Source organism: Dunckerocampus dactyliophorus, chromosome 1, assembly GCF_027744805.1.
Source record: "Dunckerocampus dactyliophorus isolate RoL2022-P2 chromosome 1, RoL_Ddac_1.1, whole genome shotgun sequence".
In the NCBI taxonomy this organism is placed as follows: Eukaryota; Metazoa; Chordata; class Actinopteri; order Syngnathiformes; family Syngnathidae; genus Dunckerocampus; species Dunckerocampus dactyliophorus.
Genome location: NC_072819.1, coordinates 15,760,727 through 15,778,299, shown reverse-complemented (window position 1 = coordinate 15,778,299; position 17,573 = coordinate 15,760,727). Strand labels below are relative to the sequence as shown.

At 40.1% G+C, this 17,573-nt stretch overlaps 1 protein-coding gene across 3 annotated transcripts in view; it reads left to right on the top strand.

The window, feature by feature from the left end:
- ptpn11b (protein tyrosine phosphatase non-receptor type 11b) overlaps positions 1-17,573 on the top strand; it is a 71,081-nt gene that overhangs the window by 21,783 nt on the left and 31,725 nt on the right. For 2 of the 3 annotated variants that reach the window (XR_008572712.1, XM_054790010.1), the window contains exon 2: positions 14,072-14,194. Coding sequence is in view for 2 of the 3 variants with exons in the window: in XM_054790010.1 (XP_054645985.1) it covers positions 14,072-14,194 (123 nt within the window). In the remaining variant the exon portion in view is untranslated. Of the gene's footprint in view, positions 1-66; positions 321-14,071; positions 14,195-17,573 lie in introns of those variants that run through there. The other variant, XM_054790018.1, reaches the window with a different exon arrangement.

The window sequence follows — 17,573 nt, the reverse complement described above, 5'->3', positions numbered from 1 at the left end:
GGGGGGGGGGGCTAGTTGATAGCGCTGACAAGCTCCACTATCAGGCTCGCTCACGCTCATCCAAATCCCAGATTACAAGACCTCCGCCCCCCCTTGCTCTCCCTTCACACTCCCTCGCTTACATTAGTACATTTGCGCAAAGCACCACGTTTCTCAGTGTCTTGTTCTGTCTAACCTGGTAACACCCACCCCTAACTTGCCCCTGACAGTCCCTGTTTCTATATCCCTTTGGCCCTCACTTGTGTAATAGTACTGGATTACAAAAATCCGTGGCTGCAGAAGCAAGGCGGCTTGTGGAAGGCTTCGAACAGAATGGTGAGGTAGGCAGAAATAATGTTATAGAATATATACTTCAACCAGTTACTATCTTAAACAATTAGAACCCAGTGCTAAATAGTGGACCCGAATCTGTTCCAGGATGCTGTTCTACCTTTCCATTTTTTAGGAATTACTACTAACTACATTCATTCAAGGCGTCAAACTTTTGCTATCAAACTTTTAAATACGTAACAGGAAGTTCTTAAATTGTGGTTCACAAAGATGACTTTGACTTTGACCGGGATGAATTCCTGCTGAATGGTTCACAATCGTCCAGTACTGTAAGTCAGGGGCGAAAAGTCAATGAATGGTACTTTGGGGTGTAACGGTACGCCATAGTGACAGTTCGGTAGATACCTCGGTTTGAATGTCACAGTTCATGTCATTTTAGGTCGAGTAAAGCAAGACAGTGCAAAACAAAAACTGCTGAGCTTTGTGTTAACAGCTTTTAATTATTTTTAAAATGAAACAAAAATAGAAACAAAAATCACACAAAAACATAGAGTAGGAGCAGTCTAAATTAGCTCCTTGGTGCAAAATTTTCAGATACTTTTTGAATTTTAGTTTGAACTGTTCAATCGCCAAATTGTTCTGAGGTGCCACTGTGTTGTTTAAGGATTTTAGGTTTCACTTGTGTGATTTTACATGTCACTCAACGGGCACGTAGCTAGTACGTCAGTCCTCGTCCTAGTGTTGCAGCAGCATCCAGCATGCCCCCATTGTTTTGATAATTTCACCATACAGCAGCACTATGATGGAAGGATTAAATATAGATTAGTGAAAGACCACATCCTTCCCCTGCCCCCGTATTATTTCTGTGTCTGAATCTGTGTGAAGGATTAAAAAAACAAGACAATGAGTAATCTGTTCGCCAGATGACACCCGTGACCTCTCAGTGGTTCCTCTACAGTCTACATTGTCAGCAAATGATCAGGTAACGCAGCAGTTGTCACTTAGAAAAGAAGATATTCCTCGAGTTGATTATGTTATACTGTGAGTTAAGCAGAGAAAAAATGTGGAACACATCATTGACCTGAAGTCTTGGCGGTCGCCTCGTCATAAAAATGTGATCGAAATATACTCTATGAGCATTTATAAGTCATTAAAGTGAATATGGTCCAGTAATTTTACTTACCTTCACTCTTAAAGGGATAGTGTGGATTTTTTTACATGAAGCTCCATGACATTCCCATTACCAGTGTAGTCCATCAGCAGTGACTTACCCCGCACTTGGTCCCGTGAGCCCAGTCCTGGTCGGATTTCGGTGATGAGAAAAGTAGTTCTGGTTAGTTATTGTGGTTACTTAAGTAAAGAGTTTGGCTTCTCAAAACAATATGCATTTGAAAAACTAATACATTCGCATGACAAAAATGCCTCCTCGAAAAAAATTTGACCTCACAAATTGCTCGGCTTTACTTTCGCTGACGTCGAATTAATGCACGCGATCAGCGGTCCATTGCTGTGTATGCGATGAAAATGACTGCGAACCTCGCATCTTCATCCACTGTGGAACACATAAACAAGATGGCTGCGATGTTGCGGCGGCTGCATCTTCATCACACACACAACAATGGACGGCAGATAGCACTCATTAGAAAGTAAAGCTGAACGATTTGTGGATTAATTTTTGTTATGCAAATGTATTGCTCTGGCGAACGCATATTGTTTTAAGAAGCCAGACTCTGTACTTAAGTAACCCCAATTTCTAACCGGAACTATGTTTCTCATCACCAAAATCCAACCAGAACTGGGCTTAACAGACCAAGTATGGGGTAAGTCACTGTTGATGCACTACATTGCTGATGGGGACGTCATACAACTTCATGTCAAAAGTTCGAACTATCCCTTTAAGAATTTTGTAAAACGCTGTAGTAGTGCAGCCTGTTTTGCAGCAGACTAGTTGGGTCTTCTAGTGACTGCTCAAAAATGCTCAACAACTTGTTCATTGGAATGTTAAATGAATCATATTGATTATCATGCTTACAATTTGCTTTTATATACAATACTGTACATACAAGTACATAGTAGGCATGCTCCGATCAATCGGCCACCGATTCCTATCAGATGATCTCCGTGGAGAAGTACGTGATTGGCATATGTCGATTACTACCTTTTGAATACTGATCACAAAAAACGATCACATGTGGTTTGTAATATTGCAGCCTGTTGAGATCCCCGTGTTCAGTATAGTGTCCCTCTACCCCTTCCCTTCACACTGCACAGGCGTGAGGCGGCAAACCCAACCAAACTTGTTTGCCTTGTGGAACCTACAGTGGTGTGAAAGTGTGTGCCCCCTTCCTGATTTCTATAAATATTAGTCAATGACAACACAAATGAACACAAAATGCAGTTTTTAAATGAAGCTTTTTATAAGGAAGACAAAAACATACCATACATGCCCCCCCCATACTATACTATATAAAGATATATAGTAAACATATACAGTATATGTTCTATATTTATAGTATATTTGTATGTATGTATGTATGTATGTACTTTATTTATCCCACAGCGGGGAAATTTACTTGTTACAGCAGCAAGACAAGTAAAGAGAACAGTGTAAAGAAAAGCATAGTGTCTACAACATGGTTCAGGTGGTGCAGGTGTTGTAGAGCCTGACAGCGGTCGGTATGAAGGACCTGCGGAACCTCTCCTTCTTACACCGTGGGTGTAACAGTCTGGTGCTGAAGGAGCTGCTCAGGGAAACAACAGTGTCATGTAGCGGGTGAGAGGTGTTGTCCATGATGGATGTCAGCTTAGCCAACATCCTTCTCTCCCCCACTTCCTCCTATTTATAGTAGGAGGTAGATCCTTGGGACTTGGCCATTTTAAAAGTAGCTATCATTTGGGAAAATACTGATGACACACAAAAGTGAAACTTTTTGGAAGGTGTCTGTCCCATTATGTCTGGTGTAAAAGTACCGCCTCATATCAGAAAAAGAACATCATACCGACAGTAAAATATGGTGGTGGTAGTGTGATGGTCTGGGGCTGTTTTGGTGCTTCAGGACCGGGAAGACGTGTTGTAATAAATGGAACCATGAATTCTGCTGTCTACCAAAAAATCCTGAAGGAGAACTTAAGAATAAGAGATAATTTTGCCGGCCTCGATAAACTGACATGTTCAGGCATGCGTGTTTGTTTTCCTCGGCTCTTTCTCTACTCTCTTTACCACACAGGCTGGATGACAAGAGGCTTCATTCTGCATTTGTCTGTGCGCGTTGTTGCTACAGTGGAATGAATGGAGAGAGTGAACCCTCATCTCAGACATTTAGCCTCTTGTCCCAATATGTGGGGCCGGGGCTACTAGTGAGTGGATACACAGAGTGCTAACAGCAAGTTAGCCTTGTGAGCTAGGATACGCTAACATGAATAAAGGCACATAAGCTATGCTTTCTAAGGCGAATGCCACAGCCCCAGTGCGGGAACCTTATTCACAGAGTGAACACGGTGAGCGCATGAACACCGGCGAACTGATATGTTGCGTTTGTTCGAAAGTAGTGGCGAGGAAGAAGGGCAGCATGACCAACTTGTGTGCACACCTCAAACACAACCATCCTGTCCAATTTTCCCATCCATCCATCCATCCATTTTCTTATGCCGCTTATCCTCATTAGGGTCACGGGGGTATGCTGGAGCTTATCCCAGCTGACTTCGGGCGACAGGCGGGGTACAGCCTGGACTGGTCGCCAGCCAATCGCAGGGCACATGCAGACAAAAAAACATTCACACCCACATGGACAATTTAGAATTGCCAATTAACCTAACATGCATGTTTTTGGAATGGTGGAGGAAACTGAGCCCTCGTCCCGACAGTCAAAGCTTACTGAGGCGTTTAGTCGACAAAGGAAACATAAATAAAAGAGTGCAAAATGGTGCACATTCACAATGTTGTTCGCTATATTAAGGAGTAATACCCAATGTTCATTGTTTATTCAAGTGCAATTTTTTTTATAGAGACTTTGTACTCAATTTTATTTATTGTTGTGTGTGTTATGATTCTGAGTTTTAGTTAAGTGCAATTTTTGCTAAAAGAGACAGTCCATTTTATTTTCATTGGGGTTGTTTTTGTCTTTTTTTGTTTGTTTAATTCATTTTGTTGTTTAATTTATTTTATTTAAAAGCTCTTGACGTTGCAATTACAATGTTAAATACTCTTGAGAAATTAAAATGTATTGCTTTTGATACGATGTACTTGTGTTATTATTATTATTATAAATCATGAAAAAACATCGATTATCGACCATAATTTGTAGAGAAATTATCGTCCAGCAAAATTTATCGCGACAGGCCTAGACATTTGCTTGTCAGTCCCTGAATGGTGTGTACCAAATTTCATGGTGATTAAGCTTAACACCGTATAGTTACAGGGGGGTTGTTTTGTTGAGTGCATTGAGGATGTGGGAGAAATTTCAGGCCAATCCAACTTATAGGGTAAAACACTTTCACTATTGTGTGTGCATAAACACTCTTTATCATCACATTTGAACATCACTTCCTTCCCAGCAATCACCCCTTCCAATCAGAGACCTCTCTAAGGCCCCAGGAGGCCTTTATCCCAGTTAACCTCCGAATGTACACTTTAACTAATACCTTTTATAGTCCTAAATGTATCACTTGGACAGTTGCTCTGGCAAGCTGTTCTTTGGACTTTCAGGTGACTGAAAGTGCAATAGATGACACCCTCACGTGACTGAAAGTGCATCAGATGACACCCACACCATCACCCTCACCCTCACCCTAATCCAACCCAGGTATAAAAGCAGGGTCAGGGCCAGATGTCTGGTCTTGGTGTTGGGAGCTGATTCACTTGACAAACCAACACTTAAGACTGGCTGTGTGGTGACAAGCCATCACTGTCACTTTGCCAAGAGTTTATCTCCAAAATACAGTCTTGACATTTACATTTATCATCATCAAGGGATATTTTTTCCCCTTTCCTTTTTCTTTGCAGGAAATGTGATTTGCCAGTGCAACTCAACTGTTCTGACAAAGTGACAGTCATTTGCCTTTTTGCACATTTGATTAAGCCAAAATATTATGTCACACAGCGGTAGGCGAGAGTGTATGCGGTGACACATGACTTTTATTTTTATCGCAGAGTGTAACCGGGTGTTTGTCATGCAGTATCGTATTGGTGCCTTAGTGTAGGTTTGTTTCCCACATCTTCCTCTCCCAATATGTTAAAACAATTAATGGTCAGATATCTTTATGGAGATGTGGTGAAAAACTACATTCATCAATGTCATTAGTATCGTTTTCAGGATTCTTTCAGTGCATTTGTCAGCTTTTTGTTTTTAAAAATGAAAGTTGATTGATCCTTGATTCTTGAGTATAAGGGCATGCACAAAGAAAGATGCCTTACAAGTTCACACATTTTTAGAAATATACTCCTAATCAAAATTTTTAGACCAGTTAAAAAATGTCAAGCCGCACGGTGGCTGAGTAGTTAGCATGTTGGCCACACAGTCAGGAGATCGAGAAGACTCGGGTTCCAATCTCTGCTTGGGCATCTCTGTGTGGAGTTTGCATGTTCTCCCTGTGCGTGCGTGGTTTTTCTCCGGTACTCAATCTGCCGCCCGGGCCTCCTTGAGGTCAGGAGCAATGCCTTCTCCGTCCTGGGTGGGCGGTTCTTTGTCGGGGGCCGGGCGTGGGGTGGCCCAGGGCGGGCTAGGCCTCGCTCCCTGGGAATGCTGGGTAGCGTGGAAGGCTGGCGCTCCCGTTCGTGGGCAGGCTTCTTTCCTGTTGGCGGGGGCGGCTCTTGGCCCGCTGGTGTGTGGGGTGTGGTCTCCCGCCAATCTCAGGGGCTGTTTGTCCTCCGGCCTGCTGGCGCCTTGTTTCTTGTTGGAGCTGTCTCTGTGCAGCCTCTTGCTGGTCTCCCCGGGGGAGGCTCTATGGGCTGGGTCATGGGGGTCCGGTCTTGGTTCTGGCCGCTGCCTTGGGGCCAGTGGCTCTCTGGTGATGGGGGCCCGCACTGACTGTGTGGGGCAGAGCATGCTTGGTGGTGGGAGGCAGTCCCTCACCTTTCACACATTCTCAGTGACAATTACACGTGCACACATGCACGCACATTTATGCACATATATATACACTAAGTCCCCAACTAACGAACACAATTGGTTCCAGACGACCGTTCTTATGTCAAATTGTTCTTAAGTAGGGGAAAAGGTAATATTATCAATGATATAGGTTCTACATGTACGTGTATACATATACAGTATATGTGTATGTATGTAAATATGAGTTTGGATGCAGTAGTAATATTATGTGATAGTGATATAATAATACGTAATGATAAATGTTATTTACCTTTTAAGAGGAGTGGTCGAGCATACGTCGTCGTGGTGGAGGAGGAGGAGTTATTGAAACAAAGGACAAATCGTCGTCGTTAGACTCTTCTAAAAGAGGTAGTGTTCTGTGGGTGGTGTAGAATTAAGCAGGCCTATTAACTCTTCATAAACCTTAATCACACGCTCTGTCCGGGTTGTATAATTTAGCTTTCCATTTAGCTTTATCTCCCCAGCGTCTAACTCTTCTTCTGTTGGTCCCATTAGCAGTGTCACAGTGCCCTCTACTGGCCAAGCATGTACAGTAGCAGTATAAATACTGATTGAGCGACTACAAGGCAAAATAAAATAAAATATAGACCAGTCGGCTTGTGTTCGTATCCGCGAATATTCGCTAGTCGGGTGTTCGTAAGTTGGGGACCTAGTGTATATACATGCACATACACACCTACAGAGGTACCTGTACACGCATACATATACACACTCAGACTACATACATACCCACATAACTCACAGATTTATCCACGGTGTTATGTTGTTGATTTTATTACAGTGATGGTGTTGTCGGCAATAAGATTGCAAACAGTTATTGTCAATCTGTTCACTTTTATAGTTTATAGTTTCATTATCAAGATTACCACCAATAAGACACTATTATAACTGTGGCTGTTTTATTTGGTTACTTCCATTATGGCCTATATCACCGTTATAGACATTTGCTGATGTAATCGTGTTTGTTTTTGTTCCTTTATTGTTGTTGCAATTGTTGTTGTCGCTGGTGTTGTTGTCTCTATGGATTGTCCCCACACTGCCCCCTTTTTCTCATTTTCTCTTCTTCTCTGTCCCCTCCTGCTCCGGTCCAGGCACTCTAAATTTGCAGAACAAGAAACATCAAATAAAGTCAAATAAAATGTATGGAACAGGAGAAATGTATGTTACACTTTTCCCTGGCAGACCAAATCTGTTTAGTCGGGATGAGTCGGCTACTCTTTTGAGTCGGATACTCGAAGACGAGTAGCCGTTGGATAATGCGTTTTTGCCCAGTACGAACATGAAACAAGTACGGCTCGTCATTATCCGAAATCGTGACAGAAAATCCTCATCCTCATCCTCATCCTCATCCTCATTCACTCTGCACGCTCTGTGATTGGCCAGTCACACACAGCGACCGCCCGTCCCTACACATAATCACAAATGCACTGCAACATAACATCTCAGCTATCAGCAGTGCACTACATACATTGAAAGAGCATGCAAACAATATAATTAATTGGCCGCAATGCTGATGAGGCTAACTTAGCTCAGCAGTTAGTGACCAGCTTGGCTGCTGGATGCTTAAGGCACACAACACATACAATATCACAACTATCAAACCGCGTCTAACATTGAACAAATGATAAATAACCAGGTTACTCACGTTCATAGACGCACAGTGTTAGCTGAACATCAAAAACAAGGTCCGTGTTACGACAACTCTCAAAGCTACGCGGCTACCCTGGTGCATTCGTGTACCCATCTCGTGTCGTAATTGGGAGTTACATTTAATCACATGTTAACTGTCTAGTGACAACAAGGAAGTGTCAATGATTGCAATGCAATTGCAATGATTAATGGACTAGAGACGTTTTTTTGTTTGTTTAGAGTTGGACATACATATATGGTGTTTGAATTGCACTGCTGCTGATGTGTTCAGGTCAGAATAAAGTTATAAAGGCGCAGCAAACTCTGTGGTGAGCTAGACTGTGCCGCGTTTGTCGTCAATAATAGAGAGCCGTGGCTTGCCATGATGCGTATGCGTTAATTACGGTAAAAAAATGTAACTTAATGAAATAAATTAGTTACCGCCGTTAACCGCTATTTTTGAGAGTCCTACTAAAAACTAATAAGTCTTACAGATAACTTACACATTTACACAGTACACATATAGATGAATAATAAACAATAAATATCGCAACTTCTGATCAATCAATTTCTAGTTAAACCACGTCCACTTGCGGTTTATGCCCCGCCCGTTTTGTGTACAGATACAGATAACCATCATCACCATCTGCCCCAATGACTGGACAGGACAAAAAAGACTGAGACAAGCAAACAACCATCAAACTAAAATAGGCTTGTCATCATCTGATCAAAAGTTTAAGACCATAGCTAAAAAAAAAACAAACTCACCTAAAATAGAAATAACATGTTAAAAAAAGGACTCTGTAATGAGTAGCTGTGCTATTGTTGTTAATGACCTCAAAGATTGGTTTTAGCATGCTGGATGACAGTGCTCCCAGGAGATTAGTGGGAATGTTGCTCCGGGTGGTGAAGATTGGTGAAGTGCTTTACGGAGGGCATCCACTGTCTGAACTGGTGTCCATTTTTGTAAACTTCCCTTGCCATCGTCCCCAAATGTTCTCAGTTGAATTTAGATTAGGGGAACATGCAGAATAGGATGGTCCAAAGGAGTAAGCTTATTTCTCTGGAAGAGGTCCTTTGTTAGGCAGGCATTGTGAAGTGCAGTGTTGTCCTGTTGAAAAACTCAGTCATTACCACACAGACGAGGGCCTTCAGTCATGAGGGATGCCTCCTACAACATCTCCACATAGCCAAATGCTGTTTGGTGCACTGCACAACCTGAAGCTTCATTGTTCCCTTGAAGGAAAAAGCACCCAAGGATACCAAGGACTTCTTCAGGGAGAATAACATCACTCTTTAGACCATCTTGCATGTTCCCCTCATTTAAATTCCATAGAGAACATTTGGGGATGGATGGCAAGGGAAGTTTATAAAAATGGCCATCAGTTCCAGACAGTTGATGCCCATCTTCTCCACTCGGAGCAATGTTCCCACTAGCCTCCTGGAAACACTCACATCAAGGCCCAAAGCAATTTTTGAAGTAATTAACAAGAACGGTGGAGCTACACATTATTGAGTCCTAATGAGAATATTTTTTGTTCTGGTTTGGAGAGTTTTTTGTTCTTTTTTGATCAATGGTCTTATACTTTGATCAGCTGATAAACAGCCTATTTCAGTTTAATTGTTTTCAGTAAATTACTTTTTCAAAATGCTTTTTGTCTCATTAACCCTTCTTGTTTTTGCATATTGTAGCTCTACTTAAAACCTCATTAAGATCCAAATGTGCAAAATGCAAATTCTAGTCTTAAGATTTTGATCAGGAGTGTAATTCAAAAAACTAAAGAAGAAAAAAACTTATAAGATATATAAAAATAAGCTAACAAATATTTTGAGAGTGAGTAAGAAAGAATATTATAGTCAACTACAAGACAAGAATATAAACAACATTAGAGCAAAATGGGCCATTCTAAACAGTATTATTTGGAATGGTACTAAGAAAGCGGATTACCCTCATTATTTTACAGATGGAAATGGTTAGTATGAATGAGAAAGTTGAAAGGTTCAATAACTACTTTGTAACTAATTTGGACCAAGACTGGAATAAAAGATCCCAAATTTCTTGTTAGTAGAGGAAGGGAATGAAATTATAGATAGAAATCCCAATTCCATGTTCCTCACTGACATGACAAAAAAGGAAATCATGGATATTGTTAAAAAATGGAAAGCAAAAACATCAACCAACTGCAATGGAATTGGAATTGAAATGATAAAGTTATTAATGAGATCGCAGAACCACTGACATATAGTATATCAGTAACTTATCATTCCAGACTGGTAAATTTCCAAACAAAATTTAAACAGCTAAAGGAGTACCAATTTTCAAAAATGGAGACAAACATCAATTCACAAACTACCGCCCGGTTTCCTTATTACCGCAATTTTCACATGTTGGACAGATTTATTAATAAGAATGAATTACTCGCAGACAGCCAGTACGGCTACAGAGCTAACATTTCCACTTCCATGGCACTAATTGAAATTACTGAGGAAATTACCAACGCTATGGACCGCAGAAAGTGCACAGCTACAGTATTTATGGATTTAACAAAAGCTTTGATACAATTACTCACAACATCCTAATTACAAAACTACAAAAATATGGAATCAGACGGTTAGTATTGAACTGGGTTAAAAGCTATTTCGCAGACAGGAGACAGTATGTAAAGCTAGGAGAATATACATCTGAGAGCTTAAATATATTGTGCGGCATACCCCAGGGGTCAATACTAGGAGCAAAACTGTTCAATCTATATATAAACATCTGTAAATTAACGAAAAACTTAAAGCTAGTATTATTTGCAGACGATACAACCGCATTCTGTTCTAGAAAATTCAAATAAAAAACATCACAGCTGATTTAACAAAACGAAAAAGATTATGTGATAAAAACCTAAGTAAAACTAAAATAACGCTATTTGGTAATAGCGGAAAGGATAAACATGCGGAAATACTAATTGATGGCATAGACATTGACAGGGTGAACGAAAATAAATTTCTTGTGCCATCATAGATGATAATAAGACCTAGAAATCTTACATTAAAAATATACAACATAAAGCGGCAAGAAATACTTCGATACTAAAACCAAATTTGTTTTGGACAAAAAATCACTCCATACACTTTATTGTTCACTGATATTACCATATCTAACGTATTGTGTGGAGATATGGGGAAATAACTATAAAAGTACACTTCACTCACTAACAATGCTACAAAAAAGGGCAGTTAGGATAAGCCATAATGCCGCTTATAGAGAACATACAAACCCTTTATTCCTAAAATCAGTTTCTGACTTGGTAAACTTTCAAACAGCTAAAATTATGCATAAAGCAAACAATAACCTGTAACCCAAAAACGTAAAACAATTCTTCTCAACAGGAGAGGATAAATATGACCTTACACAAAAATTTTACTTAAAACACCTACAGGCACGGACAACGCAGACAATTTCAGCATTTCTGTGGAATCAAGTTGTGGAACAGATTGAATAAGGAACTCAAATAATGCATTAAAATTAGCGATTTCAAGAAACAGTACAATCAGTTGATGTTTATGAAGTACAAGCAAGATACATACCATGCTAAGTCTAATCATTCTTACACTGACCACGAACTCTTCAGTTCTGATGAGTACATTGTCTGCACTCACTCATTATCAAACTGTTCGGTCAACTGTTTCCTTTCTTCAGTTATTTGTTGTTATCATTAAGTCTGCTGTGTCATTTATTTGCAGTAAGTAGATACCTTGACTGCCATTGCACCACATTGTTATATTGCTTTGTCACCTTCCTACGTATTCACACTTGGCAAAGACTACATTTGGAAAGCAGGAGGTGAACAAATGATTGATGTGAAACGTATGACTGGTCGGATTAAATACGCTGTGCTTCTTCCTACTCCTTTTTGGACATGTGGAACTGTGAACCGTACTGTGTGATGTACTCGGGTATAACTGGTATGAATGTTCAAAATGAATTAAACCATTAACATCACTATTACCATGCATGCACATGGTAATATATTGAGGCCAGCAAAATTATGGAGTTCATTTATTAATTAATTTATTATCAGCCCAGGTCTAGTGCCCACGAGACATTTTTTTCTTTTTGAACAAGAAATCTTTTGACGTTTTAATCTTGTGAGACCTTGTGACACCCCTAGTATGGCAGTATTATTGTTATCGTGAGTCATGTAGCGCAAATTATATAAAATCGTGAGGTGCTCTGAGATTCCCAGCCCTATTTTATACTGTACATGAGAACCCGTCTGTTTTTCTTTTACCTTTTAAATGAGACTGGTGCATTGGATTAGCCAGCAATGACCCTTCGTCGTTAGGGAGGTTTAACCTAATGATCCCAGCTCAAACATGAGTGCTCTGTTTGCACAGCTAACATGCATCCACTCACTACTTTGTTCACTACACAATGTGAATCCACATGAAAGAGCTGTCATGTAGTACTTGTACTGTAAGTATTTGAACAATGAATGGTGTGTGCAGCAAGCAGTGATGGGATAAATATTTGCACATTGTGTTTTGCCTTACTGTAGACCTGGGTGTCCTTATTTTTCTACACACTCTTGAACAAATAGGAACCATTAGCTTTGTACAGCTGTACTGTATTTAAAATAACTCTTCTACTTATGTACCGAAAAAAATAAAATAAAATAAAATATATATATATATATATATATATATATATATATATATATATATATATATATATATATATTATGTATGGCATGTACTGCATTGGAGTCACGTGACCTTCAGTAGATATACACTGTTTACAGTGGCATATCTGATGTTGAACACATTGAGCACTAATCTACCTTTGATTTGTTCATACACTCATGATCAAAATTTTAAGACCAGTTGAAAAATTGGAAGAATTTACATTTTGCACTGTTGGATCTTAAAGAGGTTCTAAGCAGAGCTTCAAATGCAAAAAAAAAAAAAAAAAAATGGAGTAAGCAATTAATCACAAACAACCATTAAACTGGAATACTATTCATCAGCTGATCAAAAGTTTAAGACCATAACTCAAAAACACCTGAAAACCCCCAAATAGAAATGAAATTTTAAAAAAGTAATGATTAGCTGCGGCATTCTTCTTAATCACTTCAAAAATTGTTTTGGGCATGCTTGATGCCAGTGTTTCCAGGAGGCTTTTGGGAATGTTGCTCCAGGTGGTGAAGATGGCTTCACAGAGGGCATTTACTGTCTGGAACTGATGTCCGTTTTTGTAAACTCCCCTTGCCATCCATCCCCAAATGTTCTCAATTGGATTTACCTGTAGGTCAAGGGGAACACACAGGATGGTCCAAAAGAGTGAGGTTATTCCTCTGGAAGAAGTCCTTTGTCAGGCGGGCATCGTGAACTGCAGTGTTGCCCTGTTGAAAAACCCAGTCATTACCACACAGACGAGGGCCTTCAGTCATGAGGGATGCCCCCTACAACATCTCCACAGAGCCAGCTGCCGTTCGATGCCCCCGCACAACCTGCAGCTCCATTGTTCCATTGATGGAAAAAACACCCCAGATCATAATGGCGCCCCTTCCACTGTGCTGTGTGGAAAACATCTCAGGTGGGATCTCCTTGTCATGCCAGTCATGTTGGAAGCCATCGGTACCGTAAAGGTTACATTTTTTTCTCATCAGAGAATAAAACTTTCTTCCACCTTTCAATGTCCATGTTTGCTGCTCTCATGCAAATTCCAAACGGGCAATTTTGTGGTGTTGAAGGAGACGAGGCCTTTGAAGACATTTTTTGTTCTCAAGTCTTCTCTTGTGGATGCAGTCTGATGGTTATTGCACCAGTAACAACCTTCATTTGGGCCGAGGATTGTCCTGTGTCTTGACTGGACTGGACTTATTACCTTATTATGTATTATTTTTGCACTTGAATTTGAAATGATCTGTTTCATATTTAACTATTTATTCTTATTCTATTTTCTTATTTTTCTTATCTCTCCTGTATTGCTTTGTTTTATTTTTTAAGTTGATTAGAATATTTTTGCAGAACTGCTGGAAATGTGAATTTCACTTTATATTCATCTTTTTCTTTAGGTGGTTCCACCCTAACATCACCGGAATCGAAGCAGAGCAGCTCCTGTTGACCCGGGGTGTCCACGGCAGTTTCCTGGCCCGGCCCAGCAAGAGCAATCCAAGGGATTTCACCCTTTCTGTCAGGTAAATCCCTATCTGCGCTGCTGTCTGCATCCTCTACGTTCAAAGTTCAACCCCTGAGAGCAAACAAGCCTCAGTGTTATCTGGCTAGTTGGTCTCTTAGTGCAATTTGTCATGTTAAAGATGACAGAGTGTGAGCCCTGTTGTTAGGGTGACCAGATTCTAAACTCAGACTGTGCAAAGTTCAGAGCCTCTACAACAGAGGTGGGCAAATTTTTTTACTCGCGGCCCGCATTGACTTAACAAAATTGGCCGGGGGGCCAGACTATACAGTCATGGAAAAATGATTAGACCACCCTTGTTTCTTCCATTTATTGATCCATTTTAATGCCTGGTACAACTAAAGGTACATTTGTTTGGACAAGAGTTTAATTTAAGAGCTGATATCTAGCAACTTCCATGGTTTTCTTGATGATAACCAAAATCCAAAGTTCTTACATGAATAGCTATAGCATTGTACTGCCAAAAGAAATAACTCTTATGAGCTATTTTTGTTGTCATTGTTATATTTGTCCCAACAAAGGTACCTTGAGTTGAATCAGGCGTTAAAATGAACAAGAATCTGAAGAAACAAAGGTGGTCTAATAATTTTTTTCCATGACTGTATATTTGATACACGCACACAGTCCACCTGGAATTATTTGTCTTATTTTATCTGTAACAGTGTCATACAATCGTACAGTGTCATACAATCTACAATCTACAATCACACAAACTACTGAGAATCATTTTGAGTTGCTACAATGACATTTTGGCAAAATGGACCAGTGTGCGGCATCATTTTTTCACTTTCATTTTTGGGGTGTCTTTGATTTCCCCCCTCTATAGGGTGATCATTTTCATTTCTATCAAATTATGTGGCATCATTTTGTTACTAATACATCACCCACTTATTATCAGGAAAGATATTCAAGATCATTTTTCCTCCACTTTAGATCTAATGTGTTTTTGAAGTGTTCCTCTAATTTTTTTGAGCAGTATATTTACAATTTTCACATTTGGAACTGAACTACGTATGTGTCTGCATATGTGTGTGTGTGTGTGTGTGTGTGTGTGTGCGTGTGTGCGTGTGTGTGTGTGTGTGTACATTAAAATTTCCCTACAATGTGTAACCTTCTGCACGTTACACTCCACGCTCTCCCACTTCCTCCTTCCTGGCATGTGTAATTCTTCCATCCACATGATCTCTGCCGAGCTCTTATCAAATGCACTTATGCCATCCAGTGGTCGTTTTTACGGCTTGGAATTGCTCTGAACCTAAATGCATTCGTGGGTAGTTGTGTCATCACCTCTTTTAGCTTCGTTATAAAAAACATACTGTGTTTTAAAAGACGTATTTATATGTAAAAGACGTGTAAGTACGCTGTTGGGATTGGGTTTCGGGTTTATAAAAATGTACAAGTACGTCTTTGGTACTGAATGAGTTAATCATGTTGGTCGTGCACCTTCCTCATTGTGTTGCATATGTTGCACTGAGCCGACTGCTTCTTTATGAAGCTAAGCCAAACCCTTTACTGTAAATTTTGATGTATAAATCGCACGGGTGTATAAGCCGCACCCACTAAGTTCAGAGGAAAAAACAGATTTGTTCACATATAAGCCACACTGGTGTATAGGCCGCAGGTGTGCGCGTCATAAAAAGTGATATTTAGCGCACATAAATACGTTACACACAAAGATATTTTTAAACTTTTAATGAAATAATTGTTTTTTTTCCCAAACAATCCCGAGTAGAATAGATAACAGTAGTAGCCTACCAGAAAAGCTATTCATTGAGCAGCGTCATAATTCCTTTGTTACATATGCTGTCTCTTTCTTTCTTTCTTTCTTTCCTTCTTTCCTTCCTTCCGTCCGTCCGTCCGTCCGTATCTGGCAGTAGTCCCAGCCATTGTAAACCCAGTGAAGATAGTGTATTCCCATAACATCATCAGACTATGTATTAGCAATGGGGAGAATGTATGTAATGTGGACAATAGTGTGCGTTTGCATGAAAGTGACATGAGCGATTGAGGATTCCTATGAATGTTGTGGGAGTGCAGCGTGGACAAAAGGACAGGAGCCGGAGCTGTAGAAGGCACGTTGATGTGGCACAGCTTTCTCTCGACTGACTACCGTCAATTGACCTCAACACACAACAACAACACTTCCGGCCTTCAAAATAACAGCACATCCTGTAGTGCTACAAAATAAGGGTGTCACAAAAAACAGATTACAGTAGTGTTTTTTTTCTGCTACACGCTGTAAGGAGATTACACACAGACTTGTGCAAAAGTTTATATAGTTCCTTCTTGTATATTCTATGATGGAAGATAGTTACTACTGAGTGTATGTGCACAATGCATCTACATTCCGGTCCAGTAGGTGGCGGTATGCATCTAAACGTTGGTTACGACCCGACAAACAAAAATAAGAAGACTGCGTCTGCATCCGAGGACTGCGTCTGCATTCCGATTCAGTAGGTGGCGGTATGCATCTAAACGTTAGTTCCGACCTGCGATAAACAAAAAGAACTTGGGTAGTCAGTTTTAGATGTATAGATAGCAACTTTATTCATCTCCAAGACAACAACAGGGCAGTTTATGTTTTGTTTTTTATGCTTTATTCTAGTTGTATTTCAATTTATTGATGTATAGTATACGTGTGCGGAAATGACATGTACGTGCCTTTGAGTCATCATAGTGCGTGTATCCCACCCGGCAGATGCAGGTATGTGTCAACGCGATCGCTGCACAAATTCCAATACATCCCCTGTTTGTTTGTTTTTTTGTTTTCATTCAACATAACAGGCTTTGCAATTTTGGCGGTATATTTATGGTGTTTATTGAACAATTAAAATCCAGCAATGTTTTACATTTCATTTTAGGAGACATTGTGCTCACTGAAAAACTTGAGTGTGTGCATGCCTAACCGGCTCCACTCAACTAGAGCAGAGGGTTAGCAAACGCAAAGAATGGTGGCTACATGGCATTTTATGGTTGTTTCCTGAACTTTTTTTTTGGCCTTGTGATGGGCTTATCTTAGTAATAGCGTTTTCCGCAAGACATATTTAAACAATTAGTAGTAGTTCTAAAGTACAGGAAATGTCACGAGATTAGTTCATTGATCACACCAAGCATCATTGGAAATGTAGTTTTTAGCCACATATTAGTCACACCGATGTATAAGCTGCTGGGTTCAAAGTATGGGGAAAAGGTAGCGGCTTATACACTGGAATTTACAGTAATCGCTTCTTCGCCATTGGTGCGCACTGGCTCTTCTCTGTTGGTGCTCTTGTCTAGTTCTTCTGGTCGGCTGACTGGGAATCGAAACTAGGAATTGAAATTAAAACATTTGACGGATCCCAAGAGAATCTGAAGTCCCGGTTCCCATAGATGTGCGAGAC